This window comes from Populus alba, chromosome 11 (genome assembly GCF_005239225.2).
Source record: "Populus alba chromosome 11, ASM523922v2, whole genome shotgun sequence".
NCBI lineage: Eukaryota > Viridiplantae > Streptophyta > Magnoliopsida > Malpighiales > Salicaceae > Populus > Populus alba.
Genome location: NC_133294.1, coordinates 14,243,235 through 14,267,150, shown reverse-complemented (window position 1 = coordinate 14,267,150; position 23,916 = coordinate 14,243,235). Strand labels below are relative to the sequence as shown.

Sequence of the window (23,916 nt, the reverse complement as noted above, 5' to 3'; positions counted from 1 at the left end):
GAAAACTAGTTTGTTTATGAAATCAACTATAAGGAAATATTTTCATGGAACTTGGCAAACAAGATGGTGGCCAGGAAAGTATGGGAAAACCATAGTGTAATTAGCAAGCAAAACTTTTTATATTATTGTATGTAAAAAAAATCATTACCTTATTTTTTTTATGAGTTTTTTAAATTAAATTGCATGATTTGTGGTATGACGTCCATAAATATGTAAAGGGCATAGCTAAGTCCGATGACATTGCATTATAAAGATATTATAAACTAAGCTACGTCACGGTGAGTAATTGGGAAAAAAAATTTAAGAATATATGACGTCAGATGATTTCAGGAGGCAATCACGATCCAAGTTACAGAACATAAATAAATAAATAAAAATTCATGGTTCCATGAGTAAGCACACCGGGGGATAGCTTTCTTTTGTGAACCATGCAAAGTTCCTAGTATGACCTTGTTTTATGATTATAATTATTTTTCTTCAAATATTAATTTAGTGTTTATTTATGACATTTTTTTAAACAAAATATTTATTTTGTAGGTTTCACACCTTGAGCACAAACTAACTCCGACGGAGTTATAAGTGGAAACATATATAAGAAAGGAGAATAGAAAGAAAATGGTGGAACAATTTATCGACAACAGAGTTGAAGTGTGAATTATAAGTGTTTTTGTATAGTTGTAATAGGTATTCTAAAGTTTTTGGATATATATGGATTTTGGATTTTGATTTTTTTTTTGTACGGAACATATAACACCAACATAGTTTTAAAATACAAAGAAGAGCAGCTTGTGAACTCGATAGGAATTGAGTTTACAATATATCTATGACTATGACCCGAGATATGAGGGTGGGTTTTAGTGTTTTGACAATAGGCACACCAAAATATGAACCAAGCTAGCCATCACTAACCTTTAGGAGATGGTTCGAGAACAAGTTAAGGAACGATTGTCTATTCTGATCTGGAAGAAAATATTAGAAAGAGTTAAGAGTAAATACATTCATACATGGCGACATATTACCCTCCTCCTCTTGGACATCCTAAAACTCTTGGTTCAAGATTTTCTCCTCCCCCTCCCCCTCCAACTTCATTTTATTAGGAGTTTTTGTATGAACTGTTAAATTAATATTATAAAAAAATTTGTTCAATTTTTTTTTTGTTTTTTGTGATTTTAGGTTTTAAAAAATACAATTGGGATTATAACAAATAAACATGAAAAATGAATAATTAATGAAATTCTAATTGAATCGCCGATATAAATTGATATTCCATCAGTGATTATGACGGCAATACCAAAACCAATTTCTTCAAAAAATTACAAAAAGTTGTGGAGTTTTTGGGTTTGCCAATGAAATCAATGTTGGAAACCACTGTTAGTAATTCTATTAGTAAAGTCATCGGTGACATTTGCAACTTGGTCTATGGAACAACAATGTAAACGTTTGTCGATAATTATTATACTAATGGTTTTGCCAACAAATACTGGTCGGTAATTGCTACATTGACGGCGTGAATAATCAACATTTTGATTAGTAGATGGAAATGTCGGTAGACATCTAATCACCAACGATAAGTTAACCAACAATATTAATTCGTTAGCAATTCCATAAAAATTTAAAACACCAATAGCCATTAACGATGGAATATTCTGTCAATGTTTAGCAATTTTTTAGTTGTGGATGTCTTGATAATCCCAAATTTCCAACTAGATCCTATTCAATATAACTGGCTAGCTAGTTTACTAATATGTATATGCCTAATTCATTATTTGTGTAAATGCAACTGTTGTGATATATCAGCAATTAATTACAAATAAATATCATAATTTTTTTACATCCAAAGTCAAAGGCCTCCATTGTTACCGGGGATTGCAACACGACCACATGTTGTCTTTGTCTCATCAAACAGGTTGTTTTCTCTCATGCTCACATAGTATTTTTTTTTTAGTTTAGTTTCCATGTATAAAAACTAAATCCACACCACCGACTTGTTTAGTGGTTATAGATAGGTTATTTATGCTGTAATTAAATGTACGATAACTTTTCTATATATATAAACTCTGATGATAACTAAATGTTGATGCAAATTTATTTTTAAAAACTTTATGGATATGTTTATTTAATATGGCATTCAAAATTTTACACTAATTTTAAGAAACATAAAAGAAAAGGAGTACCTTTTTTTTTTTACACTAATTAAATGATATTTTTTTAAGAATTTTTTACTATCCTGTGCTTTAATATATTCACTTTTTTTCTCACCTTTTGAATGAAGATGTTCGTATAACAACTAAAAGAAAAAAATAATTTCAAAGGACTAAAAACCAAAAAGAAAAAAAAATAAATTTTATTTTATTTTATTTTATATTCCCCCAATTTTAAAGCCACAAATGAGGTTTTTAAGGCCTCTATAGTGTTTATAAGTGTTTTTAGATGATGATTTATTGTAAAATAGGTTTTTAATGTCTAGCTTTTATTTGTTTTCTTCTTTAAAATTTTTATTCAAACCCTTATTTTTTATGTATTTTTCTTACTTTGCAATAATTGTTAATAATTCAATTAAACAAAAAATATATTACAAAAGACTTATAAACACTAAACAAAATGTCGTTTTCTCGGGTTCTAAAATTAATATAATGATATACAATAATAAAAAAAAAGACTAAATCTCTCAAGAGAAAACATTTTACAAATGCCCGGCAACATATATTTCTTCTCTCTCAACCAGTTATCAACAAATCACCGATCAATTTTTCAAGCTTCTAGCAATGTCTTATAAATCAATAATGCTCGTGTTGAAGTTCCTTGTTGCATGGACTTTCAGAATTCCAAGCCTTAGCTCATCCATTCCAGATACTCAGGTGGCGTGCAGCCGCCCCACACGAACGCAAGCACTGAGCAAATAAACGACAAGTGACGATCAAATTCTTCAATCTTGAAGGAAGGGCGACTCTTCTGTTCAAAGCTTTTAACTTCGTATGAATCAAGTACTCCTAAAAAGCAAGTGGGAGTTGTGACAGTTTTAGGGTTTTTTTTCCAACTTCTTTAGCTAATTAATTGCTAGGGTTAGTCAAGATTTGTTATAATATTTGTTAAGGCCGATTACTATCAATTATCTCTCTCACAAAGACTAATTGCGGGGCTTCGTGTTTCAAACCACAAACATAAATATTTATTGATTTCACTGTCACGAAACCTACATACAGTAAACATGACTTGATTTTGAATTTTGGATAACAAAATTAATTATATATCAATTTATCAACAACATTTTTTAAACAAATTGAACCCAATTAATTTCTATTTGTTTATATATGGAAAACTATATCAACTTCAGCAGCTTGAACTTGTAATTTCTCCATGGAAGAGGGAATGAAGGACCCCCGTACTAAGACATCTATTATAAATAGATCTAGCAAAAAAAAAAATTATTTTTTTACATCAAATTAATGTTTTTATAGTGTTTTTTATTATTATTTTGATGTATTGATATAAAACAAAAAAAATATTTTAATATATTTTCAAACAAAATATACTTTAAAAAAAAACTTTTATAACACTATAAAACAGTCTCTTAAAAAAGAAAAAGTTTAGGACAAGACATTTCATTTCCATTGAAGTTCCCCATTGCCGCAAGTGTGTGTGTATTATAGTATTAACAGAAACTAAGCCTTGTGGCGTTTTATTTTAACTAGAATCATTGTTCACTCTCTCATTAATTATTGTGGATTGAAGCAATGATTTTTTTTTTTTAAAAAAAAAATTATCCTCCAGCTTTTTTTTGGATACAATTTAGCACTTATAAGCTCAAATTAGCCTCAATTGTGTATATATATATATTTTTTTTAAGAGAGGATTGAGTTGAAAGATAAAGGATTGAAGTAAAAAAAGGTAAGTAAACTAGGTGGTATCTTTGAATTTTATGCCAAAAGTTTATTTTGGTTCCCCTATTTCTTTGGTTTATAGATGATCAGTTCCTTTAGTTTTTAGAAATTCAATTTTGTTATCAAAGTTAATTTCCCTTATTTTTCAATTTTTTTTTGTTAGAGAAGAGAGAGGGACCACCGAATTTCAGAAAAGAGAGAGAAAGTAGTTATTGATAACGATTCTAGCCACTAAAATGCCTGAAACTAGTATTAATGGATTTCATTTAATGAGGGATTTTCACCTAGGTGCTTTTTTCCTTCTACTTACCCAAAGAGGTAGATATGACTTTGAGAATGTTATTGGATTTGGGTTGGTTTTGGTTTTTTGAGTTATTTTTTTGTTTTATTTTTTAAGGTCATTGATAAATTTATTAATGTGTTTAAGGTGTTTTGGGTCAAAATAGGTTGAAAATTGGGTTTTCATACCAAAAAATTTGATTCTACACAACACATGATGAATGATTTGTGAGGACGCTGAACAACTTGTCATCCACCCATTAAGCAATTAAAAAAAATGAAGCTAGGCACAAGAGCGCGGTCTAGGCTGGGAGGCCCACGCGCTTAGGCTGGATTTTTTGGCCTAATGTGTGTGGCTCCTTTTTTATTTTTTATTTTGTTTTAAGTTTCGTTGTTTTATGTTTAGGTTAAAAAAAATCAATAAAAGAAATCATTGAATCCAATTGAATTCATGAACTAGGTTGTAGGCTTTATAGGTTCATCCATAGCATTTGAACTGTTATTTGTTTTTTTAATACTTTCTTGTCCCTTGATTTTAAAAATATAATTTTATAATTTGTTATTGATGATAAGCTTATCTGTTCTCATGAAATCAACATGGATTCGCCATATATTAAATGGGTTGTATATATTATATGCATTCGCGAAATAAGTTATTTTCTCTTTCTACTATTATTACTTCTTTCATCTTTTTTTTTTTTTATTTAGCTCAAAACTAAAAAGAAAAAAATACAATTTCATCTTTTGTTTATCAATGATCTACTCATAAGAATTCTGCTACATATATCTAATACGATTTCTTTCCTTTTAAGAAAATGTTTCATACAAAAAAATTTCATGCGTTTTATCGTCATGTGATTAAATGAAAAACAATCTCTAGTATAAAATTTATTAAATCTAATGACATACATATCTTACATCATGTGTTTGTTTTGTTGACTCTAATTCATTTAAATTTTTTTAGTTAAGTTTTGTTTTCTTATAACTTCCATTAAATATTAAGTAATTAGGGATTGAGCATTTTATTATTTTTTTAAGATTATCCTCGCAACTTGGGATGTTAACCTAGGTTAATCAAATATATTGTCATTTTAATATTAAATAAAATAGTGCTAAATATATAATATTTTTTTTTTTTTTTGGAGGAGACGTTACGGATACTTAAAATTTTTTTATTACGTTTTAAATTTTCCTTTGTCCGGCCTGCTGTTAAGCGCTTGTCAATAGAATAGGCTAGAAATAGAAGTAAAATGGATGATAATTGTGTAATTATAATTATGGGTACTGAGTAGGGCCATTTTCACGTGATGACCACTCGCATTGCTCCATAGGCCCACAGTAGTGTACTTGACTATTTATATATTTATATAGCCGCCTGTATTTCGCTCTCCATCTCTCTAAACAATTTATTATTATTATTATTTTAATATTTTGGAAGTCTGAAACCCCTTTTCTACCCTATAAAAAGGGGAATGAACTCGTCAATTTCTTTAAGCAGCATAATTTCCAGGACAATTACTTTCCTCAGCTTAATTCTCCGACGTCCATAGCCATGGATTTCTTCCATTCTCAAAACCAACACTCGCCAAAACACCAAAACAACAGCAACAAGAAAAGGCTAACACATGACCAAGTGAGGCTCCTTGAGAGAACCTTCACGACCACCAAGAAGCTCGAGCCTGAGCTTAAGGTCCAGCTTGCAAACCAACTAGGGGTGCCCCCAAGACAAATTGCTATATGGTACCAAAACAAGCGAGCAAGATGGAAGACACAGAGCCTTGAGATCGACTATAGTACACTTCATGCGAAACTAGAGGATGCATTAGCCGATAGGAGGCGACTAGAAAGAGAAGTGTTACAACTTCAAGAGGAGCTGAGGAGGGCTCAACAAATGGTGTTCCACTTGAACCAAGGACCAGCTCAACTTCCTGTTAATGTTTCTTCTAACTCCTCTTGTGATGAGGGAGGCAGCTCTAGCTTGCACGAGGAAGCGAATGGTGAGGTCTTGCAACTTGAAGAGCTCTATGCTTGTTTGTATGGCGCTGGTGGCTCAACCTGGGGTTAATTAAGGTGCGGCAACAAATGTCATCTGTCATAATATAACGACTGATCTGCACCATGAGTGGAGAAACTCTCAAGTAGACCTAGTTCATCTGATAGCTCACCAACAAATTAAGTATGAGACGTTAATTTCACAAATATTGGAGTCTACTTTGTTGTGGATATCTAATATATATATATATATGTATATTTACTGCCTATGGTTGATGATGTCTTGAGTGTTGGAGAGACTGACTTCTTATTAATTATGATTACTGGCCATTGATGTTACTTTCAAACCATCAGTTGTTCTCTTAATTTTTCTTCGAAAGTAAGGCAAGGTAAGGAACTGGGGAGCACTAGACAGATTAAAATTGAAGCAGAGATGAATTATTACAAGAGTAATTATCAAGGATGTGAAGATTAGTTAATTTCTAGACATGTTTTGTGTATTGTTAGTCCTGTAAGTTCGTATCAGAATATCTATCAAGTAAAGTTCAAACTTATATACTGTATGCTTAGCTAGGTAGATAACTGTATATCAGTGAGGTCAAGATAATCTCAAAGTACCAGTTTTGAATTGACAGAGATGAAGAACTTGTATTTATGCACCCTGTAATTAATTTGTCCGTACAGTTAATGAGAAGCTGATCCCATTTTCTCAAAGTGATCTGAACTTGTATTGTTAAATTGAAGCATAAATTCAGTGTTATGGAAGAGAGAAATTCAGGGATAAAATGCTTGTTATGTGGTGACAAGGGAGAGAAATTAAGATACAAAAACAAAAATAACTAGATCATAATATAAAACTCCAATTAATACCATAATATAAATATAAAATTGATAATTATGCCGTAAACTAAACTCGTAATTAATTATAAAAAAAAATACGAGAATTTTGGTTATTAATTCTTTTTTGTTATTTTTTTGAGGTAAGAAGGGAGATGGGAAGGAAGAGGAGCAGAGAAGGCCCACTGGTTTGGAGTTGGTTTTTTTCTCTGTCACGTCGATGATCAGACTTGATTCAATCAAAGCTGTGTGGGGTTCTGCTTTGACCAGAAGAAATCTACTATATTTTAAAGCTTGGATAAACCAGCTGTGACTTTAGATGCCATCTGAAAAGGGCTACGTATTTTTGCTGCAGCTTGGACATTTTGGAATTCTCGTGTCACTGCTTTGCACACTCCAGCCAGACTCTGTGTATTTCACAATATTATAATTCGGCAGTAATTGACATTTTAGGCACGACTGTGTATACTTTGACAAATCTGCAAAATTTATTATTCTAAAATGGATTTTAACTGATGTAAGTTCTATATATAATAGCTTCAATGCCTTGAATAATCCGAAAGAGGACTCACAGTTCTCCTTTTATTTAGTAGTTCAATGACCAACCTAATGCGATATTTTCCAGGAGGTGGAAGAGCTCTGATATTTGAGGGGGAAAACCAGAGAATTAATGGCTGGTTGCATGGAGGTTGGAACGATGAGTTTAGTTGGCAATCTGCTTATCATTTCTTCATCTTTCTTTTCTTTGTTCTTGCTCAATAAATAAGCTTCGACCTTTACCTTGCTATGATTCCTCTTGTACATGTCTACTAATTAGGCACCGAATTTGACCACCCTTCAAGAGCATCGTATAAATAGGGTTCAGTGATTCCTCTTCAGGATTTGAATTCATTTGTTGAATTTATGATTATGACAACTCAGGAACATGATAAAATGATGTAGTGTATGTTTTTTGTCGTTGCCAAAGAACGGTGTCGGGAGGCACTCATTTAGACAAAAAGTCTCGACATGGAGGTAGAGGAGAGAGAAGACAAGGGGGCTGTTCAGACAAAGATCAGGAAAACTGAAGTCAATTCAATGGTGGCATGTCTGCGTGTGGCAGCTACCTTAGCTGGTAAATCATTAGATGCCATATCCAGAAAAATGTGTCCTTCTCTCATTTCATGCTTATATCATCCATGGAAATATTTGTATCTAAAAACTCGATGCCAACGAGTTTTGAGATTAATTTACAACAAAAGAAGGGGTGGAAAAACAGCCCGGATGACAAACCCTAGATTACACGTACAAATACCAGGTTTGCCAGCCAAAAACGAGAAAAATATAGTAGAAAGGAAAAGCTCCTCGTTGAATAATTCTGCAGGTCCAATCAAACCACGCCAATTCCACAGCTATGCAGGTCTAATTAAACCACTCCAATTTCAGATATACACACACTGAGAGAGACAGAAAGAGGAACGAAAATTATAAACCAAGACTTTTGTCATCCAAATTAGGAATATGCAGTGTTCATATATCCAACAACAGTATTCATATATCCTGCCAAAAGCTTTTGATGGCATGTACATATGAGTCTACCTTCAGGCCTCAAGGGAGTGAAATGAAGGGGAATGGATTCGAAAAGATAAATGGCTTCGGATGGGACAAAAGAAAAATATAATACAACGCCATAATAATTTCTGTTAACATCTAACGACATAGTTGTCTTTGAAAGAGAAAAGAAAGGAGGATAATTGATCTGTATCATTTTATTGCATGCACCAGCTATTCTGTATAATAGTTTTTGCTTACATAACAGTTGCATTAGAACATCTGTCGGATTCAGAGCTTGAGAAGCTAATGAGGTGTTATACAGTTTGTGCATATACAAAACAAATGCCTCACTCAACTTTAACATGAAATTGAAATTTCTGGTCTCTTATTTGGGCTTTAGTTTCAAGGAAGCGCTGCAAATATGACGAATAATGTTTAAAATGAGTCCACAAGAAATATGTAATTTTAGAATTAAGAGCTCCGGACAGGAAGAAATACTTACCTATTGATACAATAACGTTTACCAGTGGGTGGTGGACCATCATCAAATACATGCCCTAGATGAGCATCACAAGCCGCGCAGAGAACTTCCTGACGAGGCATGAAAATAATTGACAAGTCTAACTTTGACTTCACATTATTTCCTACGGGCTGATAGTAAGATGGCCAACCAGTTCCACTGTCAAATTTAGTGGATGATCTGCAGGGCAGAGCACATTCCAATCAGTTCTATTGAAAGTTGCAACAGCAAGAGATTGAAGAGAGACCCTTACTCAAATAGAGGTGTATTACAACAGATGCAGTGGTAAGTTCCCGGGGTTTTGGTGTTCCAATACTCCCTGAAAGTGAATAAATTAAGATATTAGCAAACCGATGACTAGTGGTGGCACAAAAGAGCAGTATATATGTTGGTGCTCCGTTCAGTTCTGATGATAAGCATAAATTTAGTATACTTTTCCTGCCACCATGCACTTAAAGATCTTAACACTTCAAGGGGCAAGCAAAACAGAGATAAGAAAGGTCTGTTCAGCAACCAAACAGATATGGGAAACAAGTAAATCTTAAATGGTTCAATCCACATGAAAGATTGCATTTATTTACCTTTTCTTCTTTCAATTTAAAATTATTCATCATGATGAAGTAAGCCAGCCTCTAAGACATTAGAGAAGATCACAGAAGCCCCCTAGGTTTAGTCATGTAAAAATTGCACTTACAGCACATTAAATAAATCATACCCAGAGAAAGCTCTCTCAGTCCCCTTCTGCCGAGTGATGTAAAACTCTTCGGCTGTAAGCTTCTTCTTCCATTCTTCATCGCTCACGGAGGCATAGTTAACATCTCCTGTCTCCAAAACAAGCAGCAAATAAATTTGATTCGTAAAACAAATAAGATCATTCGGAGCATTGCAGTAGAGTGTCAAGAAACATCAATACACAAAGAACTACAAAGCGCTTAGCACTTGTCAAAATGCATTTTGAAATCTCACATTAAAATAGAGAAAGAACATATTGTAGTGAAGATTCACAATAGAAACAGCATTCAATCCTTAAGGTATGAAGAAGATTATAGACAGAGATCATAAGGATCAATTCCTTTGTCATTAAAACATTCAGAATATAATCTCCCTAAATCAACATGATTCACCATGCCACAAGGAATCAAATCAGACAATCGACTTGGACAGTACAGTTAGAGAGTATCATCTTTTATGCAAATTGAGAACCCCAAGAAAGATCAATAACCCCATTCCCCTGATTACCGATATAACAAATACTAATTAATTGTTAAGTGATGGACTTTCCTTCCTTTGGAATTATCCAACCACAACAGATCTGCCCTTATAAATAATTATTTCTCAAGCCAAAGCTCAGGACTATTGTCGTTAAACCATGATGTGGCAAAGATAATAATTCCATCTCATCTCGCATTAGCCAAAAAGTTAAGCAGTATGTGAAGCTACTGGTGTAAAACTAAGGAGCACTTCACCAGGCTTATGACACAGAAACAGTAGACTTGCAATAGTTAGACAGATGATTATTCTGCCTTTTCCTTGTTGTGCACATGCTGGTAATCATATGCAAATTCCACAGTTCCCAGTTCCACCCTGAGTAAAGGATGATGTCTTTGTGTACACTGTTCCACCTTCCAATTGTCATTCTTCAAGATGCTCTCAAGTCCTATGAAGATATACTGCAACTGTTGGGTTATCCCATATTGGTTGTGGAAGGGGCTGGTCGAGAGTTTACAAGTACGAGGGAAAGAATCACCTTGCAAGTTAGCTTTTGTGGGGGAGATAGGCCCAAGATCGCCTAACAATAAATATCTGAGCCTAGGTTTACCAACACGTCTACACCCGGCTCTTACCCAATGCTTGATGTGTGAGGGGGAGATTTTTGGGGTTATCCCACTCAGAGTGTCCAATATTGAAAATGGTGCTTCTTAATGGAGAAACCAAAGTTTAAATAAACAATGTGGAGATTTTTGCACGTGCACACATTAAATGTATAGATTTTTGTGCATATTATATGTAAGGATTTATGTAGACACCAATCCAATGAGAAAAGTGCTTCAATCCTTAGCTGCAATTTGTGACTTCGAAGAGATGACTATAAGAACTTCAGTTAAAGGATCTCTCACTGCACGGAATGAACAAGCAAATAATGAGCTAAAATCACAAAGCATTTCATCAGTAGAGTTGATACTGTGCCAACCTGGTCGCTTGTTGTTGATTCAAATAAATCATTTAGAACTTGGTGAAATCAACGAAAGTATTGGGAAGGGGAGGAATGTATCAGCAAACTCTGTTTTAGCTCATACAAAATCACTTTGATGGTTGATACACTCTGTCAGAATCAGCTCACTCCTACTCTTATATTTCAATGACATTACCATCCTCAATCTCATAGACTTCATGTTCTCTCAAACTTACAAGTTTAACACATGCAGAGAATCCCCTTCCAAGACTAGGAAACCTGCAGTCTCATTCTCCAACTACACACTAGGTAATACAAGAGAAAGAAAACACAATTGATTTAAGACATGTTATAGTCCACAGCATTGTCAGACCCAATCAATATGAATTGAATATCACCACAATTAATCAAAGTGTATCTTTCTAACTTCAGAGGTACACAACTATCAAACTTTCCATGTGAATTTGACCAGAGAGTTCAACTACTTATTTGATGAAATGATGAAGGGCAGAAAAGGGAAAGATCTTCGGTGAATGAAATTTGAGTTAAGATTCGTAAGGAAGCTATCACTCAGCATGGTGGAAGAAAAAGAAGGAAAGAGTAAACAACCGCAATCCTCACACCAGTTGGTTCGAAGAATCCTATCTAAAAAAAACAACAGCAAATTCTGACCTTTTTCACATAGAATCTTGAAGTATGAAATGCGTGATATAGAGTTCCAATAACACAATCCAGTGAAGACACCATGGAAAAACCCAACAAAATAACAAATGAAAATTCAGCACTGCCACGAAGAATTCCATTACCTGTGATATTTGAGGAAAAACTCAGACAAATTCCCAATCTTTTCTATCTATATGAAAAGATTCTACCACTTAACCATATTCTCTTCATCAAAACCACTCAAATTTCAAAAAGGCCAAAACATCAGGAGAAAAAAAGGAGGAGGAAAACAGCATCATGTTCTATTAACACAAATATGAGAACAAGAATCCAATAAATTTCATTAAAAAAACACACAAACTGCATCGATCCCCTTATAATTTTTCTTATAATCCAATTATCAAAGAAAAAACTAATAAGCAGAGCTCCAAACAAGTGAAACAGAACAATATCCAATACATATACCAGTATTATCAAGTTACAAGTGTCATCTCGTTTGAACAGAATCACTAAGGGGGGGGGAGAAGAAGAAGAAGAAACCTCATCGAACCAAGAATCATATAAACCAAAAGGAAAAGGAATTATCAAATAGAGAAAGAGTGGACCTTGAGTGTTGTCAGGCTTCTGAGAAGAAGAAGCAGAAGAACCCATAACTCGAACAGAAAAGGAGCTTCTTTTGTACAGTTTAAAGCAACTAGAATCTAAGGAAAAAGGGTTGGTTTTTGGAGAAATAGCAAATTGGGTTTTTGAAGAAATGGAAGTTAATGTTGTTGTGAAGCTTATACTACTATGACTCAAAGCCATTGCTGAGGCTGACCTTAAAGAGAATGGAGCTCCTTTTGTGTAAAATATAGTTAGAGTAGAGAAGTGATCAACTGATATAGATATCACGAGAGGCTATGTTGTTTTCCAATTAGTAACCGTAGATGAAGAAATGATCAATATTTGTTGATTTTGGGGGCTATATTGGGTAGATTCACAGGAGTATTGTGATCTTTGAAACACTGGAATTTTAATCTGATGATACGTGGCCATCTTTTAGTGACTTTGACAGATGGATAATGGAGGCTCTGTATTTGCCGCGTGGAGAATGCTATATCTCTAGAATTGATAGTAGGATTGTGTAAAGGCCTCCATCTCTAATTTTGATTTTTAACAAAATAAAGTCTTGCCTTGCCTCTAGGCTTTGTTATGGGCAGTAGGTGGGGGAGAAGGTATGCTCCTCCATGGCTAGCCTGCACCAGTCATTGTGTCACCAACCCAACCCATCAACAAACTCAAACTACACAAGTTGGCTTTCCAAAAACGACACCATATCCACCCTATTTAGTGCAGGAATCTAACAAATCAAGGGGAGGGAGTTATTTTAGGAGTTTAACAAAAGCTCATGCATCAGTGTCATGAAAAAATGTTGTAAGAATAAAATTATATAGTTGTTATAACTATAAAATTTTTATTATATCAAAGTATTTCTAAAATGTTAATAATTAATGCTCTATTAAAATTGAATATTAATTAGAATATTATTGAGATTGATACATATTATGTTTTTTCTTTTATGAAAAAAAAATAATAGTTGTTCTTATAAACTGATGTATAAGAAATATTTAAAACTAATATATAGGTACTTGTTAAATGACATGTATATTAAACTGTCTTGCATGAGAATTCAATATGAAGAGATCACATGCTTTTTATGGAAATGCTTATATGACAGTTGTGTAAGTGATCTTTAGGCTTGAAATCATTAAGTTATCTTATATAAAATATGTTATGTCTTGATCTTCCTACACATTGTTCTAATCAAGGGTAACAACACAAGCAAATGTTAGTATAACATAAACTATATGAAGGTATATGAGTAATCAAGAAAGGATTTATCACCCTAGGTAGGGGTGATTATTTTCGGTTCGGTTCGGTTTTTATCAAAAAAAGTAGCTAAACCAAATTTTTTTTTTATAAAAAAAACCAAAACTGAACCGAAACCAGGTCAAACCGACTAGTTTCGGTTTCGGTTCGGTTCGGTTTTTTAGGGAAAAACCGGTTCAAACTGGTTTGGCTCAGTTTTTCTGGTTTTGGCTCGGTTTTCTTGGTTTTGGCTTGATTTTTCCGGTTTGGCTTAATTTTTTTCCAGTTTCGGTTCGGTTTGGTTTTTTCAGTTTTTTGCTTATAAAACCGAACCGGATTGGTTGGTTTTTTCAAAATTTTAATCGGTTTAATCAGTTTTTTTTCAGTTATTTTTTTCCGGTTTTCTCGGTTTAATCGGTTTTTCGGTTTTTTTGCTCACCCCTAACCCTAGGTGAATTAGAGAAAGTGTTTCATCTATTTTGAAATCTTATTCAAAGAATCAATGAATATCATCTTAAGAATAAAAATAATTTTATAAAGCAGACATATTTCATATTATAATATCTAAATCAGAACATTGTTGAAAAAATGATAATAATTACATTGAGAAACTTATCACTAAAAGGTTAAGCCAAACTACTTATAATTTTTCTAATAATTAAGGGATCATGACAGGTTGCTAGACATTATACTTGATCTTCAAATATAAATTAATCAATTGTTGAATTAATAATAAATTAATTTATTTAATACTTTTTTATTTAATTAATTTATATTTGGGCCAATTTATTTGGGAACCTAATAGATCACACACATAAGAACTATTTGTTAAAAATTAAACTCGGATGATTAATCAAGTGTGACTTGATTGGAAATAAGTTTTTAGAAATTAAGGACTATAATGTAATTTATACATGAAATTATAATTCTAAACCTAGAAAAATTAAGTAGGGAACTTGATTGAATAAATTTATAAAATTATCCTGAAATAATATATGTGATATTATTCAAGGAGTACATTGATATTTTTTTCATTTATAGACTTTTCAGGTTTCCCTATAAATAGAATGTTATGCCTCTTTTTTTTTTTTTTTAGTGTAGTACATAGTACAATACAAAAAACCTAAAAAAACAGAAAAAAAAAAAAAAAAAAAAAAGCTAGCACTCAAAGGCATAACAATCCCTCTCTCTTAAGTCCCTCTTTTCTAAAAAGATTTAAGAGATTTCTCACTAATAGTTTGTATGAATTACCGTTAGAAGTCGGACATTTAGATGACTTATGATTTGCGACAATTCAACCTCGACTTAAGATAATTTTTTTATAAACCTTAAACAATTCTAAATCTGTCTAATGAGATCTTAGGACTCCTGAAAAAATTAAATTAACTATTTTCATTGCGTATCTATATTTCGGGAAACCTAACAATCAAGTATTTTAACAACCCTAGTGAGTGAAGAAGATGGAGTGGAGGAAAGGAAAAGGGGCTCACCTTCTAAAAGGAGGACGTTGTCTCAAAGAAAATGACTTCGTGGTAGAAAGTTAAAAATATCTTGAAAGAACTTTATGAAAAGAGAGAGATATCTTAATGCAAAAGTAGATTGAATGATATTAGGCATTTAATTTATAAATTTAAATACTATGTTGTTTATTTAATCTTTAGATAATTCTAAATTTATATTTTTAAGTAACTCTAAATTTTGTGATCGAGCTATGTTTTTTCTATGAACAATGTTAAGAATACATTTCTGACGTTGATTTGGTGCACTCATAATTATTTAATAAATTTTTAGAATTTTTTTATTCTGAATCAATAAGTCAAGAAACATATATCCTTAACCAATATTTAGTATTTTTCAATAAAATAAAATGATGGGATGTCATCATATATCTCTTATTTGGATGACACTAGATTCATAGCTCGCACTACGTCGCAAATTGTATTGTTGTTTTCTTTAAACATGAAAAAAAAAAAGAAGTAAATGCATTGTTAACATGTTTTCGAGCAAAAAAAAAATTTAATTATAAATTCAAAATCTAATGTATATTAGACTTTAAATATCAAGATAATGATATATGAGACGATATTTTTTTTTTTAATATTGAGACAACAACAAACTAAAATGACCCCACTAGGATTTGATATAATGGACGAAATCCTTTTTTTAAACAATTAGATGGAGACAAACTAGAATGACCAAGGCTAAAACATGATAAACTTGCAAAATTCATGACTTGGGTTTTGAGATGGTGATAATACCATAGAAAAAAATTAACAAAAATTACACAGTCTAATTCCTAAAAAACCTAATGCTAGAGGATAAAATTAAAAAAAAAATCAATATAAAATTAGAATGAAAAAAAGTGGCTCGAGTCAACTCGAGCAACTCGGCTAAAAAAATGAAAATATACCTTATACAAAATGAAACTCCATTAATAAACTCAAACTCCATAAACTACTTAATAACCTCAAAACACCTAAAATCACCTAAGAAAATGAAAATCAACCTTATAAAAAAATCTAATAAACCAAGCCCAATCTATTTTTTCAAGCAAAATAAAGGTTTAAAACCACCATCATCAAACTTTTATTGTCAAATGAAACCCTTTAGCACCAATAATGATGAGTTTCTTCGTTGAAAAATGGCTCAATGGATAATTTTTTCTTTCTTCATCATTTTTCAACAAGCTACTCTCTTATCTGTCTAACTTAGAGACCAAATAATGAACAAAATAAACTTTAGGATTAAAATGAGAGTTTTTTGTGAATTTTAAATTAGCTATGTCTTTTTTTAGTATTTTTACTCTTTAATCCTTTAAGTGTTTAATTTGATAAGTAATACCCATAAATTCAAGTTTAATTTCATTTAATTAGGTCATAAAAATATTCAATTAGAAGAAAAAAAATTCCAAAAAAATTAAGATGTTTCATTATTTATATAAACAATGAAGTACCCATACAAAAACATTCTTAATATAATCTATATTGTATTATAATAATAATAATAATAAATAATAATAATAATTACACATTTTAGAATTGGGCCAATCTTATTAAATTTAACGTTTTTTTGGGTTGGATCGACTGCATTTACAAATTATGATAAAAAAAAAAAAGTTATATAATTTATGGGCCAAAATGAAATAAGGAAATAAACTTTTTGTATTGTATGTTTACGGGGCCATAAAAACTATTGCACCCTATGTTTCTAATTTCTCAGCAAAGTTTCTCCTTCTTGGATTGTGTGTATACGAACCAATACAAATTAATTTGTAGCTGCAGCTGACCGTGTGTATGTAAAAAAATAATTATTTTTATTTTAAATTAATTTTTTAATTTTTTTAAATTATTTTAATGTATTAATTTTAAAAATAATATCAAACACTATATAATAGCACAAAGAAAAGGCGTCAAAGAGCTGAAAGTATTTGAAAAATCATTCATCCACAACAAGGATTAATAAATTCTTCTGGGTTTGTTTAATTAGTATTTTTATGCTTAATTATAGGTAAAACGTTCCTTTTAGTTTACCATTAAAGCAGCCTTGTAAGCTATACTTTTCTCATAGTGATCTATTCGCTCTATGTGCTTTCATTTTTTATGATCTAGCTTTAATCTATATATATTTAAAATTTGAACAAAGAAATTGATTAAATTTATAAGATCAATAGAACTAAATTAAGTTGAATTCCTCGAGTTTTGTGTAAAATATTTTACATCTGAAGTATAATTTGAAAACAAAATCATCTATCTAATGATCATGGATAAAAATAATATATTTGAGAATTTATAACCCTTATTTAAAGAAAACAAGATATTTTAAGGATTTAATTGAAATTTAATATATAAGTGCAAGATTAATTGAAAACTCTTCCTTGACCCAATAACCAATCAAATTTAATTGGACTCCAGTTTTTTTTTTTTAAAAAGAAAATTTAAAGTTAAGACAGTGGTTGATTAGAAATAGGATTTGTTTTCACTCCTAAGAAAACAAGGATTACTTGGACTCATAGGATAACAGACAGTACTTGATCCATGTATTACAAGTATATCCAACTTCAAGTCAAACTCTGAATCCACATAGAACTAGTAATCAGTGTCGGAATTGGTTTGGGCTCTATCTACAGCTGTAAATATAAATATAGAGGGTGACTAAGTGTATTTGTCTTGTCACAAACTCGCTTCGGCTTTGCTTGCGCAATCCTTACAAGAAAACCTTGCATATTTTCAAGAGAAACAATTCTCAATTACTGTTTAGAAATAAAACTCTTCTGGTTAGTCATCTCTACTTAATTCAAGTTTGTTTCGTACTACAATGAAGTTAACTTGCATGGCTTATGTAGTGCAGCAGTAGTTTTCGCTAATCGGATGATTGGTCTGAGCTTAAGAAACTTGTCAAGTTCGATTTTTCACTAATTTAATGAAACTGCTTTTGGTTGAATCTGCAGGTTAAATAGGTTCGGTTTTGGAAAGTTATGGGGAGTGGATTTAGTGCTCTAAAACTAGTCAAACCATTCCTTCCGTTCATACCGGAAGTGCAGCGTCCTGTCAATGTGGTTCCTTTCAGGGTGAGGGCCATGTACACCGGGATCTCTCTCGTTATTTTCTTGGCCTGCAGCCAGCTTCCCCTCTATGGCATACACTCCACAACAGGTGCAGATCCAATGAACTGGATGCGTGCTATTCTTGCTTCAAGCCGTGGGACTGTCATGGAGCTCGGAACAGGTCCTCTTGTGACTTCCGGGATGGTGATGCAGTTTTTAGCTGGTTCAAAGTTGATTAAAGTGAACAAAGATGTTCGTGAAGATCGCGCGCTTCTGTAAGCTCTTAGTTTTCCTTAGGACTTTATAATTTCTGCTGTCTGTGTGTTTGACATATCATTCCTTTGCACTTGCAGAAAGGCAGCAGAAAAGTTCTTGAGCATAGTGATAGCTATTGGTCAAGCTGCTGCAAACCTTTTCACGGGAATGTATGGTCCTCTAGGACTCCTTGGAGTGGGAAATTCTATCCTCATCATTGCACAACTCTGCTTTGCCAGTATCTTAATGATGTGCTTAGATGAACTTCTCCAGATTGGATATGGCCTAGGCTCTGGAATTTCCCTCTTCACGGCAACCCATATGTGGTAAGTTATTCTAAGTTTTTTCTAGTTTTTGGTCTCTAGTAAATACTTGCTGCCTAATGTTTCGGAAGGTAATGGCTATACTTGTGCAAACCTTCACAAGTTCATTGTTTAAAACTGTTTTCTGATTATATCCTGCAGTGAAAATGTCATATGGAAATCATTTAGTCCCACCACTATAAACACTGTTTATGGACCTGAATTTGAAGGTGCTATCCCTGCCTTGTTCCATGGACTGCTAAAACGTAGAAACAAGACGCTAGCTCTCCGACAAGCCCTTTTCCGAACAAATCTTCCTAATATTACAAATCTGCTCTCCACAGCCTCTATTTCTCTACTTGCCATCTACTTACAAGGATTCAGTGTGCCTTTGACTGTGACGAGTAATAACCTTAACAGCTGCTTTAGGCAGCGAGGCACGTATCCGATCAAGCTGTTCTATACCTCCAATATGCCCATCTTTCGACTCTCGGCATTCATATCAAACATCTATTTTCTCTCTCAGGTGCCGATGTGGTTGAGTTTTAATCTCAAGAGTATATTTGGTTTATTTTTTATTCTTATTTTGAGGGAATCTGATTTTATTTTATGTGATTTTACAGTTACTGTACACGAGATTTGGTGGGAATGTTCTGGTGGATCTTCTCGGTAGCTGGAGTGAATCCCAGTATCCGGCCAGCCATTCTATTCCTGTTGGTGGTCTTGCATATTATATCACTGCACCATCAAGGTAACTAGGACCTTTTTATAAATCTACTCTTGCATTTAAAATGTATTTATGCTAATGACATTCATATGAACATTTTCCTGTGATATTGTTTTGCAGCTTAGCTGATATGGCAGCCAGTCCCATGCGTGCACTTTTTTATCTAGTGTTCATGTTATTTGCATGTGCATGGTTCTCAAGAAAATGGACTGAAGTTTCTGGATCCTCTGCTAAAGATGTTGCTAAACAGCTCAAGGCAAGTTTCCTTATTACCTTGAAACTCTAACCATTTCCTTAATAAAACCTTGTATCATTCAGAATCTGAAAACTGTGAGATTTTTGTATGCAGAATCAAAAAATGGTAATGCCGGGTTATCGCGAAGGGCAGTTAGAAGCCGTGCTGAAGCGCCATATACCCGTAGCTGCAGCATTTGGAGGAATGTGCCTTGGTGCCTTGACAGTGTGCGCAGATATGATGGGTGCTACTGGTTCGGGGACAGGAGCTCTTCTTGCTGTCAGCGTCATATATCAGTATTTTGAGATGTTCGATAAAGAGAGAGTCAATGTTTTCGGTTCTTTAGGGTTCTAAGCTAGCCCTGTTTGTTGGTTGAAAATTAGTTTTGTTTAGAAAGTGAATTTTAAGGAAATAAATTTTAGAAAAATAAATTTTGAAAAAATATTTTTTGATGTTTGGTAGTGTAATGAAAAATAAGTTGGAAACACTTTCCAGTGTTTTGGTTATATCATGAAAAATGAGCTGAAAAATAACTTATTAAATATTTTATTTTTCTTAAGTTTATAAAATAACGAGGACCAAATCTTACAAATTAAAAAGTTAAATAAGAATGAAATTGAAAAAAAAATATATTTTCATAAATTATCTCAAATAAAATAAATAATAATCAAAATAATAGAGATCAAATCTAAAAAATTAAAAAAAAAATGAAAGATGAAGAAATTAAAATAATAATATTCAACATTTTCATAAATTATTTTCAAATAAAATAAGTAACAATCAAAAGAATGAGGACCAAAATTTGATAGATAAAAAATTTCAATAAAAAAAATGATAAGGAAAAAGCAAAATAGCAATTATAAAAATAAGGACCAAAGTTAATATAAAAATAAAAATTTTAAGAGATGAAATTGAAAAATAAAAATATTCAAAACAAAATATATATAGCAATTAAAAGTTTGAGGATCAAATTTGATATAATTAGCAAATAATGACACTTTTAAATTTTTCACAACTTCCGGAAAGTGTTTTCCGCCCAAATTTTCCAGGAAAACACTTTCCTGAAAACCAAGCCAATTTTTCCTTTTACTGGAAAATGTTTTCCGTTGACCAACTTTTCTAATGGCAAACAAACACAAGAAAGTTTGGAAAGTGATTTCCTGGAAATCACTTTCCGGAAAACAAACACAGCTAAAGGAAAACACTTTCCTGAAAACTAAGCCAAATTTTTCTTTGACTGAAATATTTTTCGTTGACCGGAAGGTGTTTTCCGTTGACCAACTTTTTTAATGGTAAACAAACACAGGAAAGTTTGGAAAATGATTTCCTGGAAACTAGTTTCGAGGAAACAAACATGGCCTAAGGTCTCTTCTTGGTAGTTTAGCTATGCTATATGACTTTTTAGCTCTGATAATTAAACATTGCTCATTGATTCTTGGCTATAAATGTTTAGACGCATTCCTTCTGTTCATTCCATGTCTGTGTCGCCATGGATATGACTTGTATGATTACCCTAACCCTAATTGTATCGATTCAAAATGGATTTTTCTTCTCTCTTTATAATCCATTTGTGTTATTATTGTGTATTTATCCAAAAATTAAAAATAACAAATTCCGTTTACTTACTGTGTATTTTACCTTGTTTATTTTCCGTACAATATGTAGTATCTAGCTAGCTTTCATAATTGTTTTGACAAGACTACACAATGAATTTGGTGAACAGTCTTCATTTCAAGCTTTAGTTGTTTCTACATCTCATATTGTATTTTTTCTATCTAGATATTTACTTAAGTATTTGAGTCTCTACATCCATAAAAAAAGAACTTTTGTTGTTACTAACCACAAGCCATCTTGGCCTACCAAATACTAAGTATAAACTATCAACCACCTTGATTAGAAAAAATAAATGAGATTGTTAGGACTAATTGATTAACTGATTATTTAACCCGAAATCCTTTTTCTTTTTGGGGACTTCATCAATGGTATTTTCTATAAGAAACTGATAAAAAAACCATCAATTTCTTGCTAAAACTTGCTTTTGGCATTTCTAGGTCATTCCATGGATCATAACTAATGCTCACCTGGGTTAAAACGGGGGACAAGTCAACTCATTATTATGGACACTCCTACCAACCTAAACTTCAAACAACTTACTAGTCAAGGTACAATCTCCTCACCCAAGCCATGTTGGCAACCCGAGTGTAAAATCAAATCTTTCCACCCCCAACAAGTCTTAACACCCTTAACAATATATAATGCCTTCGCGTCATGACCATAGGCTGCACTAAGAGCCCATAGGCGATTACATTACCCATAAGAGACTAAATAGAATGACATTCATGAGAGTTTCTCAAAGGGTCACTCGCACCATTATGACACCCATACATATAGCAAATAATCCAAACGTGCTCTTTCTAACTACTATGGGACGAACATTAGTCACCGTAATAGCCATTTTACGCCAAACTCTCAAGGCTCCCAAGAAGAAATAGTTTGTGCATGAGCACACCCAAGAGAATGTTTATAGCCTCTATTAGTAGCGAGGATCTTCCCTGTCCAAATGCATATTGAACGCTTGAACACCTGATGATTATATTTCCATAAAAATAACATGTTTAAACCCTAGCTAACACAATCTCATAACAAGTATAACACATTGTTTGAGAGGGTCACTTGAAGGATTGAGTAGATTGTTAACTCGTCTTTCTTCCTTGGATGGTGGTGAGGAAACCAGACAACTATAGAGGGAGATCTGACCATTTTAAGCTTCAACCCTCTTGTTTCTTATCAGTGGTGAATCAAATCATGTTGAAGTATGTTTGCACTTTAGCAATTGGTGTGTTAAAATGGCAGTTGGGCGGGTGCGCAAATTACTATGAGTGGTTGTCTAAGAGTTTTAGCAGATGAAGATAGCATTATTTAGCATGTTGATTGGTTGCTGCCTAAAAGTTCAGGTTTTAGTTTCATTTTTTTTATTTTAAAAATCAGTTTTGATCGAGGATGAAAGGTGTAATATTTAAAAATATGGTTGCAAAGTGAAAAAAATATCATACCTTGGGATATTCAACGTAGTTTTCCTAATAGTTTAATAAATAAAACTAACATTGATGTAAAGATGGTAAAAAAATATTAAAAAAAACGAGTGAAAAACTATCAATCTTTGAAAACTAATTGTTTCACACACGTGTGTACATAAAAAGATGACAACAAAATTTTATCAAATGAAATTAATGTTGTTGTGAAGCCGTTAAAAAAAAAAAATAGACTAGTGAAAAGTTGTTAATTTCTAAAAATGAATATTTTTCACACACATGTATATGTAAAAGGTCACAACATATTTTACAAAATAAAACTAATGTTATTTCAAAGCTAGTAAAAAATAAAATAAAATAAAATAAAATCCATGAATAGTAACCTTCATGCAAACAACTAGGGTAAAAAGAAAAAGAAATAAAGAAAAGAGCTCGGCTCTTAACTTGGAGCTAGTTCCAAATATGGAAAGAGATACCGTGGTGGATATTAGTAGAAAAGATGGTTGATAGGCCCTGGATGATTTGGTTTTGGTTGTCTTTCTCTTTTTTTTTTTTTTGTAGTTTTTTTTTTCCTTTCTCTCATCCTTTTTCTTTTTCCTTCGACAATTTCCTAGCTTAGAACACTTTCATTTCTAGCCCAAAAACTCTCTTTTTCTTCTTTTTTAGCTTAGGTTTTTGCATGATAGTTATTATTCAACCATTATTTTATTTTATTTTTAGTGGCTTTAAAATAGCATTAGATTGATTTTATAATACTATAGTATCAGCATTTTAATTACGTATGTGGTTTGAAAAAATTTTATTTTATTTTAATTGTCTTCCTAATATCGTTAGATCTATTTTATAAACACTATAGTAACTTTTGTTTTTTACATATATATATATATATGTGTGTGTGTGTGAGAAAATATTCATTTTTGAAAATCAAACAACCTTTCGCTCACGTATTGTTTTTTACAATTGTTTTTATTCTTAATGGATTCGAAATAACATTAGATCATTTTCATAAATGTGCCTTGTTGTGTTTTTACGCACTCGTGTGTATAAAAATTAATTTTTGATAATGTTTCACTCATATATATATATTTTTTTAATT

At 32.3% G+C, this 23,916-nt stretch overlaps 3 protein-coding genes across 6 annotated transcripts; 2 read left to right on the top strand and 1 right to left on the bottom strand.

The window, feature by feature from the left end:
* Nucleotides 1–5,592: 5,592 nt before the first annotated feature.
* On the top strand, nt 5,593–7,445 carry LOC118038348 (homeobox-leucine zipper protein ATHB-52). 3 transcript variants are annotated; one of them, XM_035044667.2, is made up of 2 exons: nt 5,593–6,230; nt 7,141–7,445. In XM_035044667.2, the coding sequence occupies exon 1, from the start codon at nt 5,713–5,715 to the stop codon at nt 6,223–6,225; it is 513 nt and encodes a 170-aa protein (XP_034900558.1). In that variant the 5' UTR covers nt 5,593–5,712; the 3' UTR covers nt 6,226–6,230; nt 7,141–7,445. The 3 variants fall into 3 exon arrangements, with proteins under 3 accessions (XP_034900558.1, XP_034900557.1, XP_073268786.1); XM_035044666.2 differs by having other exon boundaries at nt 7,138–7,445; XM_073412685.1 differs by having other exon boundaries at nt 7,133–7,445.
* Nucleotides 7,446–8,123: 678 nt separating this feature from the next.
* LOC118038347 (peptide methionine sulfoxide reductase B1, chloroplastic) lies at nt 8,124–12,720 on the bottom strand. Of its 2 annotated transcripts, none has more exons than XM_035044664.2 (5): nt 12,484–12,720; nt 9,758–9,863; nt 9,296–9,361; nt 9,025–9,222; nt 8,124–8,425 (listed from the first exon to the last, which is right to left on the bottom strand). In XM_035044664.2, the coding sequence occupies exons 1-5, from the start codon at nt 12,680–12,682 to the stop codon at nt 8,395–8,397; spliced, it is 600 nt and encodes a 199-aa protein (XP_034900555.1). In that variant the 5' UTR covers nt 12,683–12,720; the 3' UTR covers nt 8,124–8,394. The 2 variants fall into 2 exon arrangements, with proteins under 2 accessions (XP_034900555.1, XP_034900556.1); XM_035044665.2 differs by lacking the exon at nt 8,124–8,425 and adding an exon at nt 8,711–8,935 and having other exon boundaries at nt 12,484–12,715.
* Nucleotides 12,721–18,200: 5,480 nt separating this feature from the next.
* LOC118038322 (uncharacterized) lies at nt 18,201–20,142 on the top strand. The gene is made up of 6 exons (XM_035044644.2): nt 18,201–18,544; nt 18,623–18,850; nt 18,989–19,352; nt 19,450–19,577; nt 19,674–19,809; nt 19,903–20,142. The coding sequence occupies exons 1-6, from the start codon at nt 18,201–18,203 to the stop codon at nt 20,140–20,142; spliced, it is 1,440 nt and encodes a 479-aa protein (XP_034900535.1).
* Nucleotides 20,143–23,916: the final 3,774 nt, after the last annotated feature.

Excerpts from the sequence above, each read along its gene's own strand:
- LOC118038348 (XM_035044667.2), top strand. The coding sequence starts at position 5,713 with ATGGATTTCTTCCATTCTCAAAACCAACACTCGCCAAAACACCAAAAC.
- LOC118038347 (XM_035044664.2), bottom strand. The coding sequence starts at position 12,682 with ATGGCTTTGAGTCATAGTAGTATAAGCTTCACAACAACATTAACTTCC. Across the intron at positions 9,223-9,295 it reads TGTAATACACCTCTATTTGA|ATCATCCACTAAATTTGACA; the intron begins GTAAGGGTCTCT and ends TCTGCCCTGCAG. Across the intron at positions 8,426-9,024 it reads AAACGTTATTGTATCAATAG|TGTGTGTATATCTGAAATTG; the intron begins GTAAGTATTTCT and ends TGTCTCTCTCAG.
- LOC118038322 (XM_035044644.2), top strand. The coding sequence starts at position 18,201 with ATGGGGAGTGGATTTAGTGCTCTAAAACTAGTCAAACCATTCCTTCCG. Across the intron at positions 19,353-19,449 it reads ACATCTATTTTCTCTCTCAG|TTACTGTACACGAGATTTGG; the intron begins GTGCCGATGTGG and ends GTGATTTTACAG. Across the intron at positions 19,578-19,673 it reads TATATCACTGCACCATCAAG|CTTAGCTGATATGGCAGCCA; the intron begins GTAACTAGGACC and ends ATTGTTTTGCAG.